The 26,963-nt window shown below is 40.1% G+C and overlaps 1 protein-coding gene across 3 annotated transcripts; it reads right to left on the reverse strand.

Annotated features, from left to right (window-relative positions):
* Positions 1–1,853: 1,853 nt before the first annotated feature.
* On the reverse strand, positions 1,854–26,593 carry LOC145996523 (uncharacterized). 3 transcript variants are annotated; one of them, XM_083133025.1, is made up of 5 exons: positions 26,515–26,593; positions 10,163–10,276; positions 8,026–8,178; positions 5,111–5,239; positions 1,854–2,879 (listed from the first exon to the last, which is right to left on the reverse strand). In XM_083133025.1, exons 2-5 carry the CDS (start codon positions 10,236–10,238, stop codon positions 2,731–2,733), a joined length of 507 nt encoding a protein of 168 aa, XP_082989151.1. In that variant the 5' UTR covers positions 10,239–10,276; positions 26,515–26,593; the 3' UTR covers positions 1,854–2,730. The 3 variants fall into 3 exon arrangements, 2 of the variants coding, with proteins under 2 accessions (XP_082989151.1, XP_082989150.1); XM_083133024.1 differs by having other exon boundaries at positions 10,159–10,276; positions 26,515–26,587; XR_014442791.1 differs by having other exon boundaries at positions 2,793–2,879; positions 5,021–5,239; positions 10,159–10,276; positions 26,515–26,587.
* Between the last annotated feature and the right edge of the window lie 370 nt (positions 26,594–26,963).

Below are 26,963 nucleotides of genomic sequence, written 5' to 3' on the forward strand. Positions count from 1 at the left end.
AAACACACACACACATTGTACGCCCGTATAACCTACTCTTCATCATAGGTGGATTTGGAAAGGGGAGGTGATGGGTATAAACCTTGCAAGAGCAGTTGCTCTTTTCCAGCTGCCCACCCCAGTGGAGGCTCATAGTGGTTCGGATCCCACTTTAAACTGTAGATCCAGTCCTGATTAGCCTTACTGTGCATAAAGTGGACTTAAAAAAACAACAAATCAAATCAACCAGCTGCCCACATCACCTCATCCTGTCCTCAGAAAGACTGTCATATTGGATCAAGACATTGACGTTTTTTAACCACGTTTACTTTTTAGAATTTCATGAAGTGTTGGATATTATGTTAATAACACAAGAAATCCTGAGAGGTTGTCCCGAAAGGAAATATAGTGCCTGTTCAAGAGCGTAAGCCATGTTTTTATGAAAGTATCGCTCTTTATTGGCACATCCAGCTGATCCAAATATTTGTCGTCATCTTGTGACCCATCACCAGCCCCAAAGCTAGATATTTTGTCACCCTAGGCAGGACTTTGGAATTTTCTTCTTATGCCGTGATTTGTGATATTTACATCCTAGAAATTTTGAAATGAGGAAACAAACAAAAACTCATTAAAAAATAATGTGTTATATTTTTTTTAGATTTGTAGTTTGGAATTCTTATTTTAAAAAAAGTTTAGCATATGTAAAAATATTTCAGTCATGTATTAGTGTCTGAAGAACATGAAAATGTAACTGCTTTCTTTGGGTCAGAAAATTCCAAGTGTAAATTTCTCCATTGAATAATTTGATTTGTTTTTCATTTTTCATTTTTTTTATTTTTATTTTAAAGCTTTGAATGGCACCCTGCTTCAGCACCCCTGGCCTAACCCTCACTACAGACCTGCCCAACACCAAAAGCCCTCCATTGCAACTGATTCCTGACTGATAATTCATGTATACAATAACAAAATATATCATGTTTATTGTAAGTGGGGGTACGGCTCTGGAGAGCAATGTCAATACTCAAACAAACAAGGGGGCTTGCCCCTATGAAATAAGAACAACACTAAACCATTTGATTTTAAACACTTCGATTGACTGGTCTGACAGGGTTGTGTAAATGTAAGAAAGGGGATAAAGGAAAGTTCGTTTACCTCTGTTGTCTTGTAGTTGAAGATCTCGTTGAATCTGTTGACAATGCCGGTCCTGAAATAAACTTCGTTTCGTAGTGCAACTCTTTACGTAATAATGGATAAATCAGAGGCAACGACTGTATGTATACTCGATAGCTTTCAGATTAGCACTGGGGCGAGAAATGTTCTCACGAACTATTTAACTGGAATTTGAACTTTCGATCATTAAAACCGTTGACTAGATCGTGTCCCTTTCCAACGGCGATTTTGTGGATAACGCTAATTTACTCTATTTCATATTCTTCCGGCCTAATGCAGTGTCAGCGGAGTTTTATAACTCCACTGAAGGTCGCTGGCATGATTTGCTTTTAAGAAGCTCTTTTCTAGTGCTTTAGTGAGACCCCTTTTATGACATGATTAGCTTATTGATTTATGATGCCCAAGGTCCTGGGTTCGAGTCACGCCTACGGCGTGATACAATATCAAGTATAAATAGCTTGGAGCTAATTTTCGGGAATCTTTGAGAGATACTATAAATTACTGTATACTTCAATCTCAACGAAGGCAACAAAAACATGTTTTTTCCACACTAAATTCCAAGTGTCTTTTATTGAACATTTCATATTTTACATAAATTTATCCACAATTTTTTTTTTTTTTACTTTTACAGTTTATGAAAGTATCCAAACTACAATTTCCTACAAAACTGTTTTAATTTTAAACAACAAAAGATATATCAAGTGTAAAATTACATAGCTAATGACAAAAAATATCCATTCACTCTATAACTGATGATACTTAATTGACATTGATAATGTATAATAATTGTGACAACATCTGCAGATATGTACCGAATGACATCTCTGAGTTATACTTTAATATCATTCTCATGATATTGAAGCCATGGATATCCAACCCCTGAATAATACAGTAGATATCAACCTAAGATTATATACTTTACACATAACTTCATTTCAATCATGGTAATTTGTATTAATTATTACAATTGTATTCCAGAAACATAACTTCAAACTGAAGGAGTGTTTTCTTCAGAGGGTAGTGGTATTTTGCAGATCAATATGCCTCGTATCCCCCCCCCCCTGAAAGAATACCTTGCTTGCTACTCCCTGGAAAAATTGCAGATGTTCTTGATTGAAACATTATCCAATATTGGTCATCAGATGAAGTATTATTGAATTGTTGTTTAAGTCCACTTTATGCACAGAGTGACTAATTGGGACTGGGCCTACAGTTTAAGGTGGCATCAGAACCACCATGCAATGTGCTAGGTGAAATATTAGTCAATACATTTGCGCACATAAAATGTAATGATGTTCCCAAGGAACATGGACCTCTAGGTAAAAGCTGGTAATAAAAATAGTGAAAAATATACATATCAATTACCTCAAAAGACATGCATATAGTACTTCAAAAACATGTACAAAAATGTTCTTACAAAGTGATCTTGTACTGTGCTTTGCTTAACTTAAGCTTGTTTAAACATGTAAATTGTCCTGAACACATTTTTAGTCACAACAACCACAAACATATCAAGCACACAGCAATAGCTATTATTCAGCAACAATGCATAAGTTGATTTCTTTGTTGTGCAGTGTCTACCTACTGCTGAACAACTATTTTCTTGTCCGATGACTCGGAGGAAAGTTTTCCAAAGTGGAGCTTGGCAAGTGTGACGTGGACGAAAGATGACAATCTTGATCGAAGGCTTACTTGCCGAGCGCTGGCCTGTAGGTCTTCAAAGGACAATCCTGTAAGCAAAAAGTGTTTTTCTGTACTGAAGCAGCGAATTCTAACAAAATAAAAGTGACAGACATTCTTAATTTTTTATTTTACAGTGTTGAAGATTTTGAGTTTATCTATACTCTGTCTCAGGTACCTCTGAAATGAAAACAAATCTCTGCGCAAGTCGTGACTTGAGACCGACCAAAGAACTTGTGAGAGGGAAAGTGAGTGCACCTACCAGCCGTTTACAGCAGTGCACACCAGTGGCGGCTGGCCAAGTGCAACAAGTGCAGATGTTTTCACCTAATTTTCAAATTAATATTGACATTTTTCATTTGCTTGTTAAATTAAACTATTTCCCAGCAGAACACACACGATAATACTCAAATAACACGCCGCTCGGCGCTACGCACGTATTGAGTTCGTCCCAACCCAAGAGCAAACACCGCTAGGTTGCGGAAAACTTAGCCGGTTGTCATGGCAGCGGTGACGTCACCTAGCGTTGGCCTTGAACGGGTGTCGCCTTCTAGATGAAGCAGTTCTCTCGTCGGAGAAAACATCGCATCCAGTGCTTGTGGCAAAATCCTCACGTTCTCGCGAGATCTTGTTCCGCGTGTGTGTTTCGCGTTTCCTATCGTGTGTTGTGTTCATGTGTTGAGCTGTGGTTTCTACAATGAACCCAGTAAATGACTTAGTGTGTAATTTGTTGCAGACACCATTTTCCAGATGGATGGATGAAGACAAAAAAGACGTTTTAAATTGGGGGGGGGCACTGGCACTTACTATTTGTTTTCATTGCCTATAAATATACTTCTTCACCTGTTATTTTAGGCACGAGCCGCTACTGGTGCACACTGCTTCCCTCTGCCCCTCGCTTTCTCCCCTTTGCTACCTTTATGTGCAGCTTTGCTCCACATATTCCTGGGGACAGAGTATAGGAATGCCTGTAGTTCTTATAACATGGAAATTGATGAAGAGACACTCACAAGGAACACCCATGTGCAGGTCGGGATTCAAACCCAGGGCCTCTGACATCATTGCACACTGTGCTAACCACTCCGCCATGGAGGTTGGCATGTAGTTTCTAGAGTGCCCAAGATGAAGTTAATAATTAAGAACATCCATACCCCATAAAGTGCATTCTTTATTTTCTGATCTGTTTCGTTAATGAGAGTATACTGTAAAAAAATGTAGTCGCATACTTACCATTAACTAAAAGCAACACTACCAATATTATAACACAAACGCAGCAATGTACATAACATGCAAACCTAACTAAAAAGTACTTTAACATGATCCATAGCAAAAAAGGCATTAAAAATATGTTATTATTTCTTCAATGAAATTTGTTTCATGCTTGAAACTATCTAGAAATAATTCTAAGAATCAAGTTTGTCAGGCATCTGTTAAGCATAAACAAAAATGGTATATCAGCTGTTACTTATAATCTTAGTATACAGGATTTTTCAAATTTAGTTACCTAAAACTAAAGCTAACTAACTCCGAAAGTATTATTCAATGTTGATTCAAAAGTGGTTCTAAATATGCGCCATATCATGAAGTTTCATTTCTAGGTTTCCAGAGGTCAGTCACTTTGTTGTGACTACATGACCAATAAACCAGTTGACATAGAGTCATACAGCAGTACGGAGTGCATTCAGTGTTGTCTGTGGTTCCATGAAAAACAGTCTGTAGTTACCCTTCAACAGCACGTCGTCGCCTTGTAATCAACGGGTCTCAGGTTTGATACCCGGTGGAGGATCATAGTGGTTCGCATTCCACTTTAAACTGTATGTCCAGTCCCGATTAGCCTTACTGTGCATAAAGTGAACTTAAAACATCAACTTAATCAATCAAAACCCTTCAACAGCATTTTAGAACCAAGTATCAGAAAAATTCCACCTCAAGTGATGACTGTAAAGTTATGTAGATTTTAATACAGTAAATACATTATGTAAGTCTATTATACAAATGGAGTTATTTGATTTTAATTTTAGGTAACTAATTATGAAAAACTTTGTATAATTCATGCAGTTGTAAATGCGTAAAGGAGGATGCCATGAAATGCTTATAGTACTGAACAGCAAAATGCTGATGCTTAGAAACAAAGAGAATTTGAACTCGTCTGCATATAACAAATGATCAAAAGTGCAGATTGATAACTTACAACATGACCATATTTCAGTCTTTCTCAAACAGTTGTACAGTGGAGAGAGAGAGAGCTATGTACATAAGCATTGATGCATCGCCTATTCACCTAGCTGTATATCACTGCCCTTCCTGTATGTAGGACTTGGACAGGAACTGAAGGTGGCAACACTTAGAGCCTCCGACTGGGCAAGACTTTCCGTATCTGACTTGAATTCTGCTCTGATTCGGTCCAAAGCTGAAAGAAAACATAAGAGATTCATGTTATGAGGATATATGGACACACGTATATACAGGGTGGGGCAGAAAAAGGTAACCAAAGTCGTGTCCGTGAGGTTGATGTCTTTATCGCACAATGACATGTTCCACATGCTTGCTGTCATTGCGAATAAAAAGTTATATGCATTTGATGAGTTGAGACACCAATTGTGAGCACTGAAAATTCCCTTACTATTGTCCTAATATTCCCTTTTCATCTTTTAAATTCCGTGTCCGTAACTCTTGATAGAAGTTCAAACCTAGGATCTCCAGTTTCGTAGCACGTTACAATCACGATTGAGGTTACAATACATGCACCAAGCTAAGTTTTTAAAAATAATAACTTGTTCCACAGTTAGTTTCCAAAATTCCAAAAATTAAGTTTTAAGGTCAAACATCAAAAACTTTATGACTAAAATGTCTGTCTAACTTTTATAGCTTTTTCTTGAGGGTATCTAAAATTTAATAACAAAGTATAATAATTATGCATTTCTGTATGAAACATAAATAACAAAAACTTGTGCTGGATTGAGAAAGCCAGCTCAAGGATATAACAACAGCAATCATTATTATTATTATTATTGTTGTTTTGGAAAAATGTTTTATTATCAAATTATAAGTATTATTGTATAATTATTGTTATTATTTCTATTATTCAAATTTATGGCGACGCCCATGGAAACAATTATGAATGAACCCCCCCCCCTCCCTGAAAATCTTTCCTGCCTACGGCCATGCCCAGCATTGAGTCAATGCTCTAACGTGGTTATTCCAGAGTTCATGGTACTGGTGAGAAACATTGTTCCTTCAACATTCCCTACAGAAATGAATCGCACAGGTCAAGGTCTTGACTTTTCAGAGGAAAAGGGAAGGAGTTCCTCTGGACACAAGGCGTTCTGGAAACTGTTCCTCTAACAGTGCCCTGTTCACCAGGCTATGTGTGGGGTGGCTCCATCTTGCTGGAAAACTTGCTGGTGAAAATCCCCCACTGCCAAATCAACATAATAACATACAAACATAAATAACCAACTTTATCTCATTTCCATGTTTCATTTACCTTTTCTTTTCTTTTTTGCCGCACCCTGTATTCTCATCGCTGTTGTCTTGCCACAATTTATGTAAGGATAATGAGACAACTTGGGAAAATTAAATGCTAATATATAAGACAGAAATAACAGATCTGCAAGAGATACGTTGGCAAGGTCAAGAAAGAATGGATAAAGCTTGATATATTGGGTCCGGCAATATATATCTACCATTTTAATATATTTCCCATAGTAACACAATACAGATGATGTAAAGCAAGATAGTTGTAATTGATAGATAACATAATGTCATTTGTAAAACAATGACACAACACTTTTCATTTTGTCTTATTTTTTGAAAATCACATCAGCCACCATTCCATGTGAACACTCACGTAGTCAACTGCAAAATTATGCATTACAGACACCAGTATTTCTGGTGAAATTGCCTGGACTTCTTCCCTAATTCATCTCTTCAGGGTCTCTAAGTTAGGGATACATGTTCAAAAACTCGACTCTCAAGGTTCCCCAGAGAAAGAAATTGCAGGCAGTGTGTGTGTCTGTGCTGCTACCATACAATGTACCATGCATTACTTTTAAAATACACCTCTACCGCAAAAGCAGGGTGTTCAGGAGGATTCCAATGCTCCATTGCTACAGAAATGGCATCCCTTGTGCCCTTACCTAGCATGCTGGGTTTCATCCTTACTGCAGGTCCTCAGGGAATACCAACCTTCGAAAGTGGTAGATATACAGCATGTCCACAATGAGACTCCAACATTTTGAAAGTCTATAACTTTTTCATTTCAAATTGTACAGCTGTGATTCCAGAAGCAGCAGAAGCAGAAACTCAAAAAGTTTATGTGATAACGTTTTAGTGCGCAATAGCCGTAGTGGCACTGCAACAATCGATTTTTGAAAACGGAGATTCCAAACGAGCGTGCACAGGTTGTGTGGTGGTATGCAGAAACAAAATCAGTTATTCAAGTGCAACGAAACTTTCGTTGTGTGTACAATAAGGATCCTCTGACATTCACGACTATAAAGAAGTGGTGTGATCAGTTTTTGGCGACCGGCAATGTTTTGAAAGGACACGGTGGTGGTAAACCCAGAATCCAGGAACAGTTTGTAGAAAATGTGCGGAGGTCATTCGAAAGGAGTCTCCACAGACGTCAGTAAGACAAGCAGCGAGAGAACTTGGTATGAAACGGTCGACAGTTCACACAGTTCTTCACTGCTTTTCTTACTGACTTCTGTGGACTCCTTTCGAATAAACCTGTGGATGCTCGTTTGGAATCTCCATTTTCAAACAATCGATTGTTGCAGCGCCACTACGGCTATTGCGTGCCCTAAAACGTTACCACATAAACTTTTTGAGTTTCTGCTTCTGCTGCTTCCGGAATCACAGCTGTACAATCTGAAATGAAAAAGTTATAGACTTTCAAAATGTTGGAGTCTCATTGTGGACACGCTGTATAAACTGGACCCTGTACAATGAAATACTAAGTGGTCTACAAACAAAACTGGACATTTGCAATTTGCAACAACAACACACCTTAACATCTTTATATGAACAAATTAAAACCTGTAATCATGTGGATCTCTAGTGCAGGCACAATACACAGTGTCTCATATCCCACTTCAAATTCCAGGTTCAGTCCCCATTAGCCTGACATAACATGAACTTCAAACCAACTTTGTCATGAACAAATAAAACTTTAGCCGTAGGAGTTAATGTTACCTCTTTTAAGATCCATTTCATCCATCTCAGCATTCTGTATCATCCGAAGCTGCTTTTGAAATTTTTTGGTTATCTTTTTCCTCATGTAATCTGCTTCAATTTCCTGTTTTGTTCGAGGAATGCGAAAACGGCAACAGCAGCATAGGAAAATAACTGGAACATAGAATGGAAAGTGATTAGCAATAATTATTACATACATAATTATTATATGAAGTCTAAAATATAATTGCAATGTTTTAATTATTTTTTTTTAAACTGTGACTAACAGTTAAAAAACAACTGTGACTAAAGCCCCTATCACACGGAACTGGATTTCTAGTTGGAATGCCCTAGTTGGCGATGAACTGACTTTCTAGGTAGAAATCATGGCCGCCTGGCTGACTGCTTGACTGGTTTTGAGGAATAGGACATGTTCTAATTGCTACTAACTTCTTGGACTAGATTCTGTGGAACAGCCAATCAGAGCAAAGTTTGGCCATGTGAAGATAATCTGTGAGTTTGCAAAGTAGCCTTTTTTTGTCTGTTGTTTCCGAGTGCATACAGCACGAAAGGCATGTTTACAATTGAAAAAGCTAAAATATTCTTCCATGCGTGTATAGTAAATGTTGTAAAGTATGTATTTTATCAGCGCCGTTCTTCTTTACCTAAAACCATTTAATACGAAGCGATATTCCTCTCAGTTGAAAAGTTATCGTATTTTAAAAATGTGAAGTGATACTTCTCGCGCGGCCGCCATTATGGGAACGAAAGACTATCGACAAGTACGGTATAACAAGTACCGTGTGAGGCGAAAACTAGCAAATGGGTAGCCAGTCCAGCGTCAACTAGAGCATTCCTACTGGATATCCAGTTCCGTGTGATTCAGGTTTAACTAACCATGTCCAGATATTATTAGAATAATAAAATCAAGAACACTTAGGTGGGCAGGCGATGTGGCGTGAATGGGAGAGGAAAGAAGAGTTTACAGGATTCTTGTTGGAAACCTGATGGTAAGGGACCTGTAGGAAGGCCAAGACGAAGATGGAGGGATAACGTTGAGACGGACCTAAAGGAAATCGGTAAGGATGGAAAAGATTGGATTGATCTTGCCCAGGATAGGGACAGATGGAAAGCTTGTGTTGCTGCAGCCATAAACCTTCGGGTTTGAGAAGACTAGAGAGTGGTGATAACTAACAATATGAGTTATGACCCTATTTTAGCTTTTAAATTTATTTATTATCATGTTTTAACATATTTAGTGTTGTTTTTGGTAGAAAAAGAAGTTGAGAAGTTGTTTTGAGTTGTATCTCACATGTAAACCAAATTGGTGTACGTTAGATGTGTCTGATGTGACATGATTGTTATCCTTTACTGATGGACATGTGTGTAGTTCCCCCACACAAAAGAGTCAAAATTAACAACCAGAGGGGAGGGGGTGCAGAAACCAGCGGAGCAGATTTCATTTCACCTCTCTTTCAAATTCCACCCTGACCCCAAGGGCAAAAAATGTGCATCCAGGATATGCCAGAAGGAAAATTGCCTCTCATTCCCCTACAAATACCCCCTGCTTCAGGTAAAAATAATGTGTAGAGTTCGAAATGTTCACAGTGTCGGAAAATCTGGAAATATTTCCATCCCGAAGGTCTGGATTTATTTTCATTTCCCGCCTAACTAACTAACTCTCTAGCCTTCTTAAACCTAAAGGTTTATGGCTGCAGTAACATAGGCATTCTATCTGTCCCTATCCTGGGCAAGATCAATCCATTCTTTTCCATCTTTACCGATTTCCTTTAGGTCTATCTCAACATTATCCCTCCATTTTCATATTGGCTTTCCTACAGGATTCTTACCATCCGGTTTCCCAACAAGAATCCTGTAAACTCTTCTTTCCTCTCCCATACATACGTGCCACATGGCCTGCCCATCTAAACCTTCGTGATTTAATTATTGTAATAATGTCTGGACATGAATACAGATTTGACAGTTCTACATTATCTAACCTTCTCCACGCATATCTCCTCATCCCTTGTAGGTCCAAATATTTTCGTAAGGATTTAATTTTTAAATACTCTTAATTTATATTCATCCTACCTAAAAAAAAATCGCCAGACACATCCCTAAAAATATATAAAGAATGATTAAAAAATCACTTACTGACTGTAAGCAACCCAGCTCCGCAAAGAAACATTATCTGCCAAACTTTGAAACCTCCAACGAGGGGTTGTTCCAGCCATCCTCCATCTTCTGGAATGGGTGCTGGAGAGATGCAATCCTAAGAGAAACAAAATGAATAATAAGTATTCTTATGTTCAGAGGAAAAGGCAACCAGAAATGATGGAAAAATTCCTTGCCACCGGATACTCTTTTGGTTTTATCTTTTATATGCTTAAAAATGACAATGATTCAACATATTATGAAATGTATATTTGTCAACAGAACAGAAAATTAAGACAAAATCCACATTTCAAACTTTTTATCATTGGTTAGCATAGTCTCAACAAGTCAGCTTTTCCACTAGTTTTATTTTAGAGGAGCCAGGCTCTATACTCTGTCCCAGTAGTCTGTAGAGAAACCGAATGAATTTCTTAAAAAAGCTAAAACCTAGGACAATTGAGGACTAAAAGTGGTAAACGTTGTAAGTGCTAAAAGCGAAAGTGTTTGGAATTCACATCGTTCCGCACATCGGCCCATAAGAACGTGCACACTAGTGATCTCTTTACACACCCTTGGAACTACTTAGAGGACTACCAGCCACATGTCACGTTTACCACATTATAAAGCATGGCACATTTCGCAGTTTAACATGAAAAACGGTGTTTGAATTATTGTGACACTCACAGCGTTTACCAATTTTTGTCTTCAATTCTATTCCACTTCCACAAATCGCTAAAATTAACGGTTTGTCTACATTGCCTACGCAGGGTGTAAGGGGTGATCTTCTCTAAAAACACCCATATGTCAACGTCTCTTCCACATAGTACAGCCTGGCAGGGTGCGAAATCCTGGGGGGACAGGGGGGATTTCCCCCCACCAACAATTTTGGCCTCAAAAATCCCCCCCACCAAAAATTTCCAGGGGGAGAGTTTTTGTTGCAAGAACATAAGATAAACAATTAATTTTTACTTCAAATATACTTTACTAAGGACAATATCGACAACACACACAAAGTGGTGCATTTGTGAGGGTACCATGCTTTCTCTCTCTCTCTCTCTCATCCAGTGCTCGAAGTGAGAGGGGATGCAGGGGTATGGTATCCCGCCAGCTAGCAATATCTTTGCAATGCATCCCCCCAGTTGTCTCACTGTCATCATGTTAAAACATATGAGCATCCTCCCAGCTAGTCCCAAACAGTGTTTCTTTCAGAAAATTTGCTCCGGGGGGGGGGGGGGGGCATTCCAGAAAACCGGAAGGGCGTTGTGAATCTCATCTGCGAAATACAACATATGTGCGTTTAACATTGAGAATTACCAGTGGTCGTTCGTGGTTCGTCAATGAACATAACGCTGAGCGTTACAGTTGGGAAATGACGTACAGTAACAAAAATAAACTAGGATGCGGTGACCTAAGTATACTTAGTAATTCAATGTGGAAAGACATAGATTTTTATTTTTATTTGTCTCTGTTTCTTTTTAATACTCTGTTGCCTAACAGTTACAAATATTATATTGTCAATTAGCATTACAATAGTACATAGTAAATTATCACCTACTTTTACATTTAATCATCAGGAACAAATTCCACAATGGTGAACCAGGAAAAATATTACAATTATTAAACTCAATAGAACACATCATGCAAAGCTTAAGATGGCATGAAGATTTTACAGCAATCTTATCCTGCAAACTTTCTTTGTGGCACTTCTTCAGAAAATCATTAGTTGGAATCTTAGGTCCCTCAATGCTTATTATCATGCAATGCATTAAAGTTCCTAGTAGCATTCTACTTCTTGTCCTAGTTAGTATCCTATTCATAGCACTGGAAGACCTTTCTACGCCGGCTGTCGATACGGGAATGGTTAGAAGGACTTCATAGAGTTCTTTTCAACTCGGAATATCCCACGTCAGCTTCTAAGATTTTCAAGAATGGATTGTCAGCTTCTGTATATATTCCATTATCAAGCATCGACTTGACAAAAAAATTGTAGGACTTGAGGTCAGCAAGAACGCCTTGCATCTTAAGCATGGGAAAATTTACACAAAACCTTTTGACTTTGGTGTCTTGCAAGTCTACTACTGACTGAAAGGTTTCAAATTGACTTGCGAATCTCATGATATCAACAGATTGATCGTTGAACCTGTTTTCCATTTCTTCATCCCACAGAAAGTTTTCCTAGCATCTTCAACAGCAATCAGGTGCGTTTCAGATCAGATATTCTTCAGTTCGGTCCGAATATTTTTGGCAGATCACTGTTGATGTTTTCACACTGATTTGCAATATCCTGCTAATGCAATTTATTTGACGTAATTAGAGGGATGACTTTGGCCAGACTCAAATCCTTCTTTTGCAAAGCGTTGCTGAGGATAGAAAGTACACCGAGGATTTCATTCATCACATTGCAAGTAATAATGAAACTTTCATTTGAGATGGGAGAGAGGAGATAAGGCTAGTGCAGTTGCCAGTTTCATTCTGCTTCTTCTGTAAGACTGGACAAGTGTGGGCATTGCTATTTACGGAGGGAAATATATTCGCCACCCAAAGTAATGCGGTCCGATGCGAGGGGGACAATGGTAGCAGAAAAGTTTTATACTTTGGTTTACACTTTTGTCCGAGAGAGCGGTAGATTACTTCCGGGGGTGCAGAGCACCCCCGGATAGGTACCTGAAAGAAACACTGGTTCCCAAGCTCGGCCAAACATCCCCCACTAGAAATTTCTACTTTAAGTGCTGCTCTGAACAATCTCCAATATGAACATGTGCACAATGAAAACAAAACATGAATTTAAGGCAAATATAACTATGAAATCTAACTGATTTATATTAATATAAAGCATAAAAGTATAAAGGTAATTCCTTTATATTTGTATATAGAATATACACAGGGTGTCTAAAAAGTAATAGCGCAAACTGACACAGGTGAAAGTACACGATAATAGAAGCAAAAAAGTCTCAGTAAACATGGGTCTGAAAACGAGCCGTTTTCGAGATAATCACGAATGTGTGATTACAAGCCGCCACTGACTTCATTGTTTGTAAACGTCGTCCTAGTTGGTAAAATCCTAATAATGTGTGCGAATATGTGGTTACAAGCAGTACCACCTCTCGGAAATATTCTGCTTGATTACAACGCCCCAAGCCGGCCCCCGTGGCAGAGTGGTTAGCACATCACGCTACGATGCTAGGGGTCCTGGGTTGGAATCCCGGCCTGGGCGTGGATGTTTGTGAGTGTCCATTCATCAATTTCATCATGTCATCACTCATCCATCTTCGCAAATTAGCCAAAAGTGGCAAAAAAAGCTAAGTAAAATAAATCAAATAAAAATTAGGAATCAACATTGTCTACGCGTAGACGCACATCGTCATTTGCTGCAAGGTTTGATTGGCTTTGTCTTAAGTCCAATTTATGCACAGTATCGCAAATCGGGACTGGGCCTACAGTTTGAAGTGGGATGCGAACCACTATGTGCCTGCACCGGGTATCGAACAAGTCGATGACGTTACCATTGCGTCATCGGGGAGGCATTTGCTGCAAGAGCATGGCACATGCCGTGTCTGTAATGACATGTAGTCCCTCTCGAATGTGCGGATTTTAATTTCATCAGAGCAGGCACGTGGCCAGGGGAAGGGCTAAGGGGGCTAAAGCCTCCCCCCAAAATCCTACAAATACCTAATTTAAATGTTATTTTTATTGTTAATAACAGAAATAAAAACTGCATTACATCGAAAAAAGTTTAGTGTATAATAGAGAAACCAGGTTACACTCTTATATTATACCATTTAATCCAAGGAATAAATAGATTCACAGCTTCCGAAACTTATAGTTTTCTTTGTGAGAGATCACACAATATAAACTATATAAGTAAAATTTACCACTAACTGTTAAAGCCTTTTTTGAACGATTCTGTAAAAGTTAATAACAAGATACAATAACTATGATTTTCATTACACTGACAGTACAAAATTTAAGAAAAATAATGGACAACTGTGTTAGATATTCACCAGGCACGTATTCAGGAATTCCTTTCGGGGGGGGCTCAACACCAATTTTTAAGGGTATAGTAAGAACCTCACAATTGTATGTTCAGACCAGTGTTGGCAATTGGGTTCCAAACCCGGGGGGGGGGGGGGTGCGGAGAGCGTTGCAAGGAAAGTTTACTTTCTCTTGGTAGACAAGGCTTAACATTGAGAGGTCATAATGTTGAGGCAAGAAAATAAAAAATGGGGAGCAACTATCCCTTAAATCGTCGCCACTGTAAGGCTGTCATTTTAATCAGAACGTGAAATCGGAACATTTTGTACCACTCGACTCCTCTGTTTCCATGCATTAACATTGTGTGCCGGAACCATCTCAGTATGTGTGTTTGTCCATTTCTTCTCATCAGGCATAAAACATCTATGGTGTCTTTGAGTGTTTTTACGAAGCTGTTACACATGCACGGGATGGACAATCCACTCGACAACGCGAGATTCAAATTGTGGGCTGCAAACTGGACGCAGACAGCTCTCGAATATTCCTCTCTGATTCGAGCCTGAACACCACTAACGTGTCTTGTCCTTCCATGTTTGCAGCTCTTATAAAAGCCGAAACCCACCAAATTGTTCAGATTCAGGCCTTAGCACTCACAACTGTTCAAAAATGCCTGTCACAGCTTCTGCTGTCTTGTCATATATCGGCACGAAACAAAAGAAGTCTTCTCGAATACATGTGGATCACGAAACAATTAATGCACAGTGAAAATCCTTCCGTTCCCAACACATTTAATGTTTCGTCTCCCAGTATGATCAAATGCTTACTCATTTATCTCCAGTGACGTGCCCAAGGGAGGGTTGGTGAGGTCATAACCCCATTTGACCCAGTATTCTTTTTTAAAAGAAGAAGAAAAAAAAGAGGAACGTCAAAGACAGGAAAAAAATCAAAATCAGGACTGACCACCAAAAATAGTATGCGTAACCCCTCTCCCTTCCGAAAATCCTGGACACGCCTCTCTTTATCTCGGACACATTTTTTAAAATCAACTCACCAGAAGTTTTTATTATTCCGTATTGGAGATTGAAGTAAGATGCGGTTTGGATATGATCCTTTAGGGTGCTGTCTGTCGTCTGCCTGCCTTCACACCTAACCTTAACAAGGCACTAATTTTCCATCCTTGTGACTTAGGAAGGTTTCAGACCGAAGGGACACGCGATACATGACGATTGGAATGGGCCAATCAAGAGCAACGTTTCACACCGTAGCGACACAAAAGGCCGCACAAACCTAATCTTTAGGCGACACGGTGTGAAATCTCCCTTATTAGGCCACTGTCATTGTCACCTCGAAGTAATAGCTCTTGTTGACCACAGAAAAAAATTCTCCTCAACCGGTGGGAATGCTCCTCAGTTTTCTTCTCTCTCCTATATTTTCTGTGCTTGTTTACTATACAGGCAACACCTTACGATTTGATATACACAGGACATGTACTATATGTAGACATTTTAACGAATAATCGGCTGAAGTCAACGATGGCTCAGTTGGTAGAGCCGACTGTATGAATTGTCACACTTACCTCTGAAATTTCATTAACCGATTCTTTGTACAGATCAACCGAAAAATTGAATCCGCGTATTTATATCCTCATTATATTCAAGAACGTTCCCCAGATAAAACGATTCGTTAATATTGCCAGTAGTTGACTCCTTCTCTCATTCAAGAACGTCTCTCTCCCTCCTTCCAGAGATTAGAAATTACAACGAATCGCCCTACGTGTGGTGCTACCTTTGTTGTGCAGCTTCCAAATGCTGACAAGTCTCTACATAGTGCTCAAGTGCGCTGCGACAACACCGAAAGCGCAAGAAAAGTTTACGTGCAATATTATCAACAACAGGGTTATAGAACATTCTCCGTCTTGCCTCGATAATTGTCTATCTCCTTAAATCATCGTCACATTATTCAAAAAGCCAAAAACCTAATTTTATCTAGTGTAAAATAAAAAAAATCTGGGCGGGGGGGCCTCGAGCCACCTCAACCCCACCTTGGATACGTGCTATTAACAATAACAGGGTTATAGAACATGCTCCGTCTTGTCTCGATAATTATTTCTCCCAAATTATCATCACATTATTCAAGAAGCCAAAATCCTAATTTTATCTATTGTAAACAGAAAATATTCCTGAAGAGGGGCTCAAGCTTCCTTATTCCCACCTTGGATACGTGCTATTGACAATAATAAGATTATAGAACACTCTCCGTCTTGTCTCGATAATAATTCTATCAGATTTATAAATGTATTATCTTCACATTATTCAAGACGCCAAAAATCTAATTTTATCTAGTGTAAATTTTGAAAAAATCCTGAGGGGGGTGGGACTCGAGTCACCTCATCCCCACCTTGGATACGTGCGATTACAATAACAGGGATACAAAACATGTTCCGTCTTGCCTCGTTAATTATTTCTCTCCTTACATTATTTTCACATTGTTCAAGAAGCCAAAAACCTAATTTTATCTAACGTAAACTGAAAAATTTCCTGGGGAGAGGGTCGAGACACCTGTGCCCCATCTTGGATACGTGCTATTATCAATAACAGGGTTACGGAACATTCTTCGTCTTGCCTCGATAATTATTTCTCTTCTTAAATTATTGTCACATTATTTTATTTCACACCACAAGAAACCAAAGCCTCATTTTATCTAGTGTAAGCCTAAAACTTTCGGGGGGGGGCTCAAGCCCCCTAAGCCCCCCTCTGGATACGTGCCTGATATTCACTGATACAGTGGATCGAGTAGCAAAATCTCCCCACTTACGTAATAATAACAACAATAGATTTGGATTGAAATTGGTATATTTTTAATAACGTATAATAGTTATTATTGTAAAATAACAATAATTATTATTGTCATTATTATTTGTACTAATCCAGTTTTATCTATCTATAAATATTTCTAGCGACAGGATGAGCCCCCTTCCCCCGAAATAAAATTCTGGCTACGGGCCTGCCTCAGAGTTTTCACCTTCCCAGCGATTTATCATCCATGTTTGGAGATGACAGTGTTTGACTAATGTTATGAGCTTCGTGAGATGAGCGGACCTTTTCCTCTGTTTCCGAGGAAATTTTTTGGTGTGTCATTACCTCAGGTCCGTAGCGAGAGGTAGGCTAGGAAAGTGGGGTCTAGAGTGCCATGTACAAAGGGGGCAAAAGTGGCAAGACGTGGGGGGTAACCTCTACAAAGCCCCCTAATCGCCTCCACCATAGGCGTGCGCAGACTTTCTAATTAGGGGGGGGGTAAAAGTCTTGATGAAAGTTCAGTCGAAGAAGGAAAAACCTCATACTATATCACTGTTTTATTGCATTGATGGGTTGCTCACTTTTTCTAAAAGATCGTGACTGTTTGAAGTACACAAATACGCGTACAATTTCGATGAATTCGATAATTTCAAATTCGAAAAATCAAGTTTTGACATTAACAGAGAGGGCGATGACAAAAAAGTCTGGTAAAAGCAAAATATGTAAAATCCATCATATTTTTTCAAAAGCCAAATGAAGTCGAAATCAAAATTTGTCGTGTATCCCTAAAAACAAGAAAAAAATAATTATTTAAAAAATAGCTGTAATACTATTTGCAAATTTAAAAATGGATGGACAATTACGAAATATTTTAATGTGTCAAAATAATTAAGCAGGTTAAAAATAAATAAAATTTCGACATTGTGCGCTTTTCCGAAAATTTTCAAAAAAAAAAAATAATTGCAATTTGAATTTTGGATTGGTAATTTTAGTTTTAAACAGGGGCGTATATAGTGTGTGTCTGGACCCACCCAAAATCACTCTATTAGAAGAATTCCAGCTTCCGCCGCACGGAAGTTCTCTCTTCCCCTCCCCCTTTATCTTTTTCTCTGTGGTTTAGACTAATTTACATATAAATATGATTTCCTACAGCACATTCAAAACAACTACACGTTCCTTTCCAATGCGTGACCTATTTATTCTGGAACCACATAGGTGCAACACAACTAGGCTCCAATTTCGTAGGGCATAGCCCGTCGTAGTTGCCTGGAACGTTTGTCGGCTTGAAAATACTTTATTTTTAAATAGAATAATATTGTTTAACGCTAATAAGATTTCCCTACACTAAATTTCTAAGTGAGATTATTAGGAGGGGCAATTGCCCCCTTAACCCCCTCGTGCGCACACCTATGGCCGCCACTGCCTTTTTAATATATAGTGTATTTCCTTTCCAGGACCTATTACTACCTGCAAGTTTAACCTTTCACACCCCCTCTACTTTTAACTCCCAGGTAAAGATTTTTTGATAAGGCACCTACCCCCCCCCCTCATATACACTCATGCTCATAAATTAAGGGTAGTGCTGAATCTTGTAGAAATAAATATTTGATGTGCACGTTGCAGCTTGAAATGATGTCTGGGTACTGTACTAAATAACCTGTGTTGACTATGACCTTGATCCAGTGTGTGGTGGCGCTGTAAGCAGACAAATGACTCACAGGAGCGAAACTGCTGACCAGAGTACAGTGCCTATAGGAAGTGTGCAGTTGTGTTCGGTTGTGCGAATGGTGAGTGTGTGTGTGTGTGTGAAATGACTCAACAAACACATATTGATGATGTAATGAGGGGAAGGATACTTGGACGGCTAGAGTCGGGCCAAAGACAGCAGGTCGTGTCACAGGTGCTCCATGTGCCACAGTGTCATCTCGCGATTATGGCAACGATTCCAACAGACTGGAAACGTGTCTCGGCGCTACAGCAGTGGACGTCCACAGTGTACAACACCACGAGAAGACAGGTATCTGACCGTAAGTGCCCGGAAACACTGACGGAGTACTGTCGGGGTCCTTGCTCGAGACCTTGCAGCTGCCACTGGAACAGTTGTTCCCAGACACACTGTGTACAGACGACTCAACAGGCACGGTTTATTCGCCTGGAGGCCTGCAATTTGCATTCCACTGTCAAATGGTCACAGAGTATCCCGTAACAACTGGTGTAGAGAACACAGGGCATGGACAATGGAAGAATGGTCTCAGGTACTCTTCACTGACGAGTCCAGGTATAGTCTCAACAATGATTCTCGTCGTGTAACCATCTGGTGTGAACCAGGAACTAGATACCGACCCGGTACCATCGTCGAAAGGGACCAGTATGGAGGTGGTGGTGTCATAGTGTGGGGTGGCATTATCCTGGGTTCACGTACACCCTTGCATATCTTCAACAGAGGTACTGTAACAGGTCAGGTGTACTGGGATGTTATTCTGCAAGACTACGTTCGTCTTTTCAGAGGTGCAGTCGGTCCTACGTTCCTCCTGATGGATGACAATGCAAGGCCACACCGAGCTGCTATTGTGGAGGAGTACCTTGAAACAGAAGACACCATACGAATGGAGTGGCCTGCCTATTCCCCTGACCTCAACCCAATCGAACATGCTTGGGATGCTGTAGACCGACGTGTCGCCGCACGTCTTCCACCTCCTGGGACTCTTCAGAAGTTCCGACAGGTACTGGTGCAAGAATGGGAGGCCATACCCCAACAGCTGCTCGACAACCCCCTCCAGAGTATGCCAAGTCGTTGTACTGCATGTGTCAATGTGCATGGGCATCACATTCCATACTGAAACCTGTTCACATGCTCAAAGAACTGTGGAACAACATTTTACAATCTCCCTTGCTTTGTATCATATGTGCGGTCTTTGGTTTTTCTCACGTTTTCTGCAATAAACAGGGTTAAGCAGGGTATGTGGATGTCTTTCTTGTGTGTTCAACATGTGTCTGTGCTACCACAACTAGTTTGTTTCAGTGCTGCATCGTGGGGCACCAAAACCTCTATTATCCTTAATTTATGAGCATGAGTGTACATTGAAGGGTGTAAAATGGCAATATGTGCCGACGCACCAAAACATTTGACTGATTCATACATGGCCACTTTGCTGAAATACTTCACAGGCCCGCAGCTAGATATTTTGGCGCCCTATATAGTATTGCGGTTTGGCGCCCCCTCTCACCACCCTCCCCCCCCCCCCCCGCACTACCAACCGACAAGCACGTACGTCCTTCGATATTTTCTTCTTATACCACGGTTCGTGATATTCACATCCTAATTGTGAAATGAAGAAACAAAAATTCGTAATTTGTATGTCTGATTTTTAAAAAAATTAGTGTATTTAAGAATATTCCAGTTATCTCTTAGTGTCTGAACAGTGGCGTGCCCAGGATTTTTGAAAGGGAGGGGTTTAAATGTATTTTTTCTTAGCCTTAATTTTGCCATCTTTTCCTCCCTACGACGTTCTTTTTTTTTTAGGAATAGTGGGCCAAGGGGGGGGGGTATAACTCCCACCATGAACATCTTTAAAAACGTACTGTTGCTACTGGTTTGGTTAACAGAAAATTCCAGCAGTGTGTTCCTAGAATGCATGTCTGCTAAGTGTAAATTTCCCCGTCGCATATCTGGACTTCGTTACTTAAATGAAAGAAAAAGCTTTGAATGGAGCACTTTGAGCATGGCGCCCTAGCGTTTCCTCAGTAGAACTTCGACCTTAAATATACATTTCCAATAGCTGCTCCAAAGATGCAAACAAGTTTGATTCTTTGTGGTCACTCTGTATATAGTGAAAGTGAAACATGCTTTCTAATTGCCCGTGATCCGGTGGCCCCCTTTTCTTTTCCGCACGCACGAACCCGCGCGTGGAAACAAACGAAATTCCATACAACCCATTAGTTAAATCAACCCAGGGCTGGCGCTTCCCAAGTACGGCACTCTGTTATCGATTTTTAGCCTCCCCTCGTATATAGTAAAGTGCAGCTCATTCGTCACACAACCAAGGCCGACGCCAAGGCCTTCGTTCGGGAAGATATGTTACATGATTTCTCCACCAGGCACGTAGCCAGAGAGAAATGGGGTTGCAACTGCCCCCCCCCAGTCCTCTCCTCCACCCCCAAATTTCTCCAAAAAATCTAAAAAATCTTCTACGAGGCCTCATATTCCTTTTCAGGAATTGTAGTTCGTGTTTAAAAAAACAACAACTCTTGATATTATGCTTCCATGTCAACAGCGAGCGTATTAAACAAGGACGGTTGCAAGATTCTTTCTCGGGGGTAGAGGAAGGAGTCAGAGAAAGATTCCATGTCTTGCTTGATTGATTTTTATGGGCACTTTAGTAGTACGGAGGATATCTTGGCCCGTAACACAATAATGGCATGGCCGTCCGGAAGGGGGGACAAAAGGGGGGCACCGCCCCCCCCTGGTAAATGAAAATCATCCAAAAATTATATATTTCTCACATATATTTCCATTTCAACCACAAAAATATGTGTCAATTATTGCTTGAACATGATAAATTCAAATTCAAGCTCCATTCTGTAATATCTTTCACGATTATTATACCATATATGATTTTGCTTAATTTTCCTGCTAGATAGTTAATATGGGTGTCCCAATTGAGATTTTCTTGTATCCATATGCCCAGAAAGTTTGTGGAATTTTCAAATTTAATGTCTTCATTTTGTATGTTTACAGTTGATATGTTGTTGCTTGTATTTCTTGGATGGTGGAATTTTATTGCTACTGTTTTGTTTTTATTTATTGTTAGTTTGTTGCTGCTGAAACACTCTGAAAGTCTGCTTGTTGTGTGTTTGATGTTAGAATTAAGTGTTTGCTCATTTTTGCCAGTCAGCACTATACTTGTGCTTGTGACATCAGCGTATAAAGTTGTTTTGGTTGGCTCTAAGTTTGATGACAAGTCATTTATGTACAAGGGTTGGATAAAAAGTAATGGCAACACTGGTATAATTGCTACTTGACTGTATTGGCAGAGGAGCACGTGTTACATTCCTTCAATGTAATCGCCCCCCATCTTTACGACCTTCTGCCACACGTATGGAAGGCGTCGTACACCGTCAGCGCGTCCATCTCTGTCGATGTCCCGCAGTGACCGCCCTATAGCACGTATGATGGCTTCGCGCGTGTCGTAGTGCTTCCCGCCCAGTGGTTCCTTCATTTTGGCAAAAAGGTCGTAATCACACGGTCTCATTTCGGTGAATACGGCGGATGTTCCAGTACCTCCCACTACCAGTTATGCAGGAGCGCCGTCACAGTGTTCGCAGTGTGACACGTTGCATTGTCAAGCAGGATGATGGGACACCGTGCCAGAACGTGCCGTCGCTTCCTTCTTAATCCGAGACGAAGGTGGTGTTACAAGAAGGTGCAGTAGTAGGCTGCGTTGACCGTCTGCCTCAGAGACGTTGTTCTTCTTGCCTAATTATATTGTTAGGGCGCTTGCACTCTCTTCCTCTGCTTCAGAGCACTGCTGTTTTTGACTGAATAACATACAATCGCTCCCACTCACTACACTTCCTCGTCTGACATTCCTTTATCAACCACGAAACGGTTGTGGCGCTGTGACTCGCCCCTTTCACGGGACAGCAGTATTGCCATTACTTTTTATCCAACCCTTGTATATGATAAATAGAATTGGTCCCCGGATCGAGCCTTGGGGGATCGGTTCGGATCCCACTTTAAACTGTAGGTTCAGTTCCAATTAGCCTTACTGTGCATAAAGTGGACTTAAAACACCAACTCAATCAATCACATTACACAGCGGTTCTGGTCCCACTTCAAACCGTTGGTCCAGTGACGATTAGTCTATCTGTGCACAAAGTGCACAGCAAATCAATCACTGTAACTGAATCAGTTCTCCTTCAGTCAATGCTAGATTTGACGAGCTGTATCTTTGCGGGTGGCCTTGGCTACTCCGCGCAGAGTGAGAGAGAGATACGTTAATGTAGTTGCCACCTACTCACCCTTTGGGTGGTCGACAGCAAGGACAGAACGAAAGGTAATGACGCGCAGCCGGTAGCTCCTCCCCCTTGCTACTGCGCAGCCAGGTTTGGGCAGGGTTCACCCGCAAAGATACAGCTCGTCAACTCTAGACCATATCGTGTGCAGACTTCTCCAAGTGAAAGAGACAGTGATTTGAGATTATTATTATTATTATTATTTATCTTTATTCTTCTTAAGTGTGTGTGTGTGGCAGTATTCGGAAGTAACTAGTTACAAGTAACTCAGTTACAAGTAACAGTTACTTTTTTTAGAAAATGTTACTGTAACTAGTTACTTTTAAAAGTGAGTAACTGTAACTGAGTTACTTTTTTACGATAGAAGTAACGTTTTTACAGTTACTTTTACAATTACTTTGCGACACTTAAATTGCTATGTAAGTGTCATAAATTTTCGGCGATTTTGGACTCATAGTGAAATTTAGTTTCTGCTGTGATATAAAAGCCCATTCTTTGAGACATTAATTCTTGCAAACAATAGATGAAGAGGAAAAGAGAAAGTTGTTGTACTAAATTTGTCTCCTCGCGGTGGTCAGTCGGTAGGCTCTATAGTGGAACCACAAGCAAAACAACCTGCGCAGACCCGACTCCTGTGCACCGTACTCCCGCGAGAAGGGGAGGTGGAGAGTGGACAATGCTTCCTTATGGTCCGAGCTGAAAGGAAGAAGGCAAAGCTGCGCGGGGACTTTTCGTCCAAGGTTCTTTTCCTTGTGGTCGATCTATAGAAAGTGCCAGGAATTTCAAGGTTTATCGTAAGTTTCATCTGGGTAGACCTGAATTCCAAGGCAATGTCCACGCCTCGGAAGAGGGGTGGATTTCCCAGAAGCGGGAAGATAAGCCTCTAGGAGCAAAATTCCTTCCTATTGCTGACAGTTTGCAATTGTCAGTTGTGTGCTGTGAAGTGTCTCTTGTTTCTGTAGTTTGTTCCTCTGCGGTGTTCCTCTGTGACCTTATAGCTTTCCCCTTCTGCAAGCAGCATCCGATAGTTTTTTCTTTGCTATAATATCGGATTAAGCTGAAAAGGGACGTTCTGCAATATTTCAGTGCTTTTACGAAAGAATTCAACGATACTGGTAGTATGAACAAAACTGAAGAAGACGAGAGCTAGCAAATGCGCATATGAATGGAAAACAATGTAATTGTTTTCACGTGATTTCATTTATCTCAGTTCCTGATAATTTAAAAATGGAAGTGAAAATATTTCCGGTTAGAATTCGCTTATTTATGATTACAGTATTCAGCATTTCTGGACATTTTGAAAAAAGTAATATATTTTGGTAAGTGCTATTCGTTTAAGATTTAAATGAGAACCCATCTTCTTGCAATAACAGATACGACAGATCTCACCATTATTATTGATACAACAGTGAATTACAACACTCAAGTGACAAACGAAAGAATCAGGAAGACCCTAACGATCATTCTCGTTTGTTTTGTATCTAATAACGTTTTATACGAAACGTTATTCCTCTCGGTTGAATAGTTATCGGCTTTTAAAAATGTGAAGTGATACATTGTTTACATCTCACGCGGCCGCCATTACAACTTCCCTCGTATGGGAACAAAAGTCTATCGACAAGTACGCTTATAAGTATCGTGTGAGGCGAAAACTAGCAAATTGATATTAAGTCCAGCGCCAACTAGGGCATTCCAACTAGAAATCCAGTTCCGTGTAATAGGGGCTTAACTTTTTATACGAATCGTTATTCCTCTTGGTTGAATAGTTATCGGCTTTTAAAAATGTGAAGTGATACATTGTTTACATCTAACGCGGCCGCCATTACAACTTCCCTCGTATGGGAACAAAAGTCTATCGACAAGTGCGCTGATAAGTATCGTGTGAGGCGAAAACTAGCAAATTAGCAATTGGTAGCCAGTCCAGCACCAACTACGGCATACCTTCTGGAAATCCAGTTCCGTGTGATGCGGGCTTTACTGTAACTGAAACTAGTTACCTTTTTAAAAGTAACTTTCCGTGGTGGGCGGGTGGAATGGAACAACTGGGCAGTCTCAGTATATGTAGAGGGCCCAGGAAGAAAGATTTCAAGACACAGACATTTTCTTCACATCTCTTGTGCCACAGAAAAGTGTGCAATGGGCTTACTTAGACCAGATCTACGCAACAGTGATGTGTGTGTGGCACGACTCGGAACGTAATGCTTCGGCTTCTCCTATCGTCATCTGCACACTCTGGCAACCAATGACCGAGAACAGCAGACAAAGGCACTTCTAAAGGATGTTTTTGACTTCCTTAAACTTCTCCTCCAGGCAGTGGCTGATGTCGAAACCGATAAAGATGGAAATTGCAAATACGCTGAACAACGCATAGGTCATGGTTTACTGTATTGTGAGCGCAATTGGCATTAAAATATAATATTGTCCAATATTCCTTTCGTTCCCTAAAATGATTGAATATAATCGCGAAGATGAGTAATGGTACGATGAAATTGATGAAGGGGCACACAAAGAAGACCCATGTCCAGGCTGAGATTCGAACCCGGGACCTCTAGCAAAGATACCGATTACGATACAAATAATTGAAAATTCCAATAATTAAAATTTGTTCAAAATATTGATCAATATTGGTGTGTAAATATTCTTCTCCAATTATATGCATGAATTTAAAAATTGATTGACTGATTATGTTGGTGTTTTAAGTCCACCTTATGCACAGTAAGGCTAATCGGGACTGGGCGTACAGTTTAAAGTGTGATACACTGGGTATCGAACCCGGGACCCCTTGATTACAAGGCGACGACGCTGCTATCGGAGAGGCCCTTCAATTTAAAAATAAATTTGCTTCAGAATATTCAAAAATTACATCAGAATATTAAGGCAGATGTTATATAATCAAAAGATACAGTTTTTTGTGCAAAATGAAAAGAAAGTTCGGATTTTGCATAATTTCCAGGATAATTACTAACTACTAACTAACTAACTCTCTAGCATTCTTTAACCCGAAAGTTCATGGCTGCAGCAACACAAGCCTTTCATCTGTTCCTATCCTAGGCAAGATCTTTTCCATCCTTACCGATTTCCTTTAAGTCCATCTCAACGTTATGCCTCCATCTTTGTCTTGGCCTTCCTACAGGTCTCTTACCATCAGGTTTCCCAACAAGAATCCTGTAAACTCTTCTTTCCTCTCCCATTCGTGCCACATGGCCTGCCAACCTAAGTCTTCTTGATTTAATTATTCTAATAATATCTGGACAGGAATACAAATTGTGTAATTCTACATTATTTAACCTTCTGCTCTCACCTGTCTCCTCATCCCATTAGGCTGAAATTTCATTTTGGGACTTGTAAGTACCGTCAGGTGTCTGGAGCATGATACATTTGTTATTTGTATTTGTGTGCAGGATAATTAGTTCCGTGAAAATGTCGCGCGACATTTTTGCGAACCCCGTGAAAGGCCAACATGCCAGAAAGTATCGGCTGGTATCGATAGATGAATTCCTATCAGATATGTATGGGTATCGACTCATCCTAGTCTTAATCTCTTGGTTAATGGTTTCTACAATATCATACTCACCTCATCTTTGGCTGTCTCGCAAGCTGCAGACGCTACAGACTCCATTGTTGCTCGTTCACGGAAGAGTCTACAAAGAACTGACAACCTGCGTCACGTGATTCTGCCACGAAAAAGAACCACGCCCAGGTGAGAACCATCAGAATCTTCCGGCCGATTAAGTAATGCAATCTCTGTCCGCTAGAGGGAGTGCATTACCCAGAAATCAAGCGACCAAAGGATGAATAATGCACACAAGATTCTATAAATAGCTTCCATTTTCTACCATTGAATATCTGAACTATCGTGTGTTAGTGTGGGAGTGGTCGTTTGATATGCCTCGTTAAGGCAGAGCTATAGGTCTATAGCACTGCAGCAGAGGCTAATTTAATGGGCCATATTTTTCAGGATTTTCAACTTGTAACAGTAGCAAATAGCTCAGAAATTCTTCAGTGCTTACTCAGTAGACAGGT

The sequence above is a fragment of the Lepisma saccharinum genome, chromosome 12, assembly GCF_977018435.1.
Source record: "Lepisma saccharinum chromosome 12, izLepSacc3.1, whole genome shotgun sequence".
Taxonomy (NCBI): domain Eukaryota; kingdom Metazoa; phylum Arthropoda; class Insecta; order Zygentoma; family Lepismatidae; genus Lepisma; species Lepisma saccharinum.

Excerpts from the sequence above, each read along its gene's own strand:
- LOC145996523 (XM_083133024.1), bottom strand. The coding sequence starts at position 26,559 with ATGGAGTCTGTAGCGTCTGCAGCTTGCGAGACAGCCAAAGATGAG. Across the intron at positions 8,179-10,158 it reads AGCTGGGTTGCTTACAGTCA|TTATTTTCCTATGCTGCTGT; the intron begins GTAAGTGATTTT and ends TCTATGTTCCAG. Across the intron at positions 2,880-5,110 it reads GGGCAGTGATATACAGCTAG|GATTGTCCTTTGAAGACCTA; the intron begins GTGAATAGGCGA and ends TTTTGCTTACAG.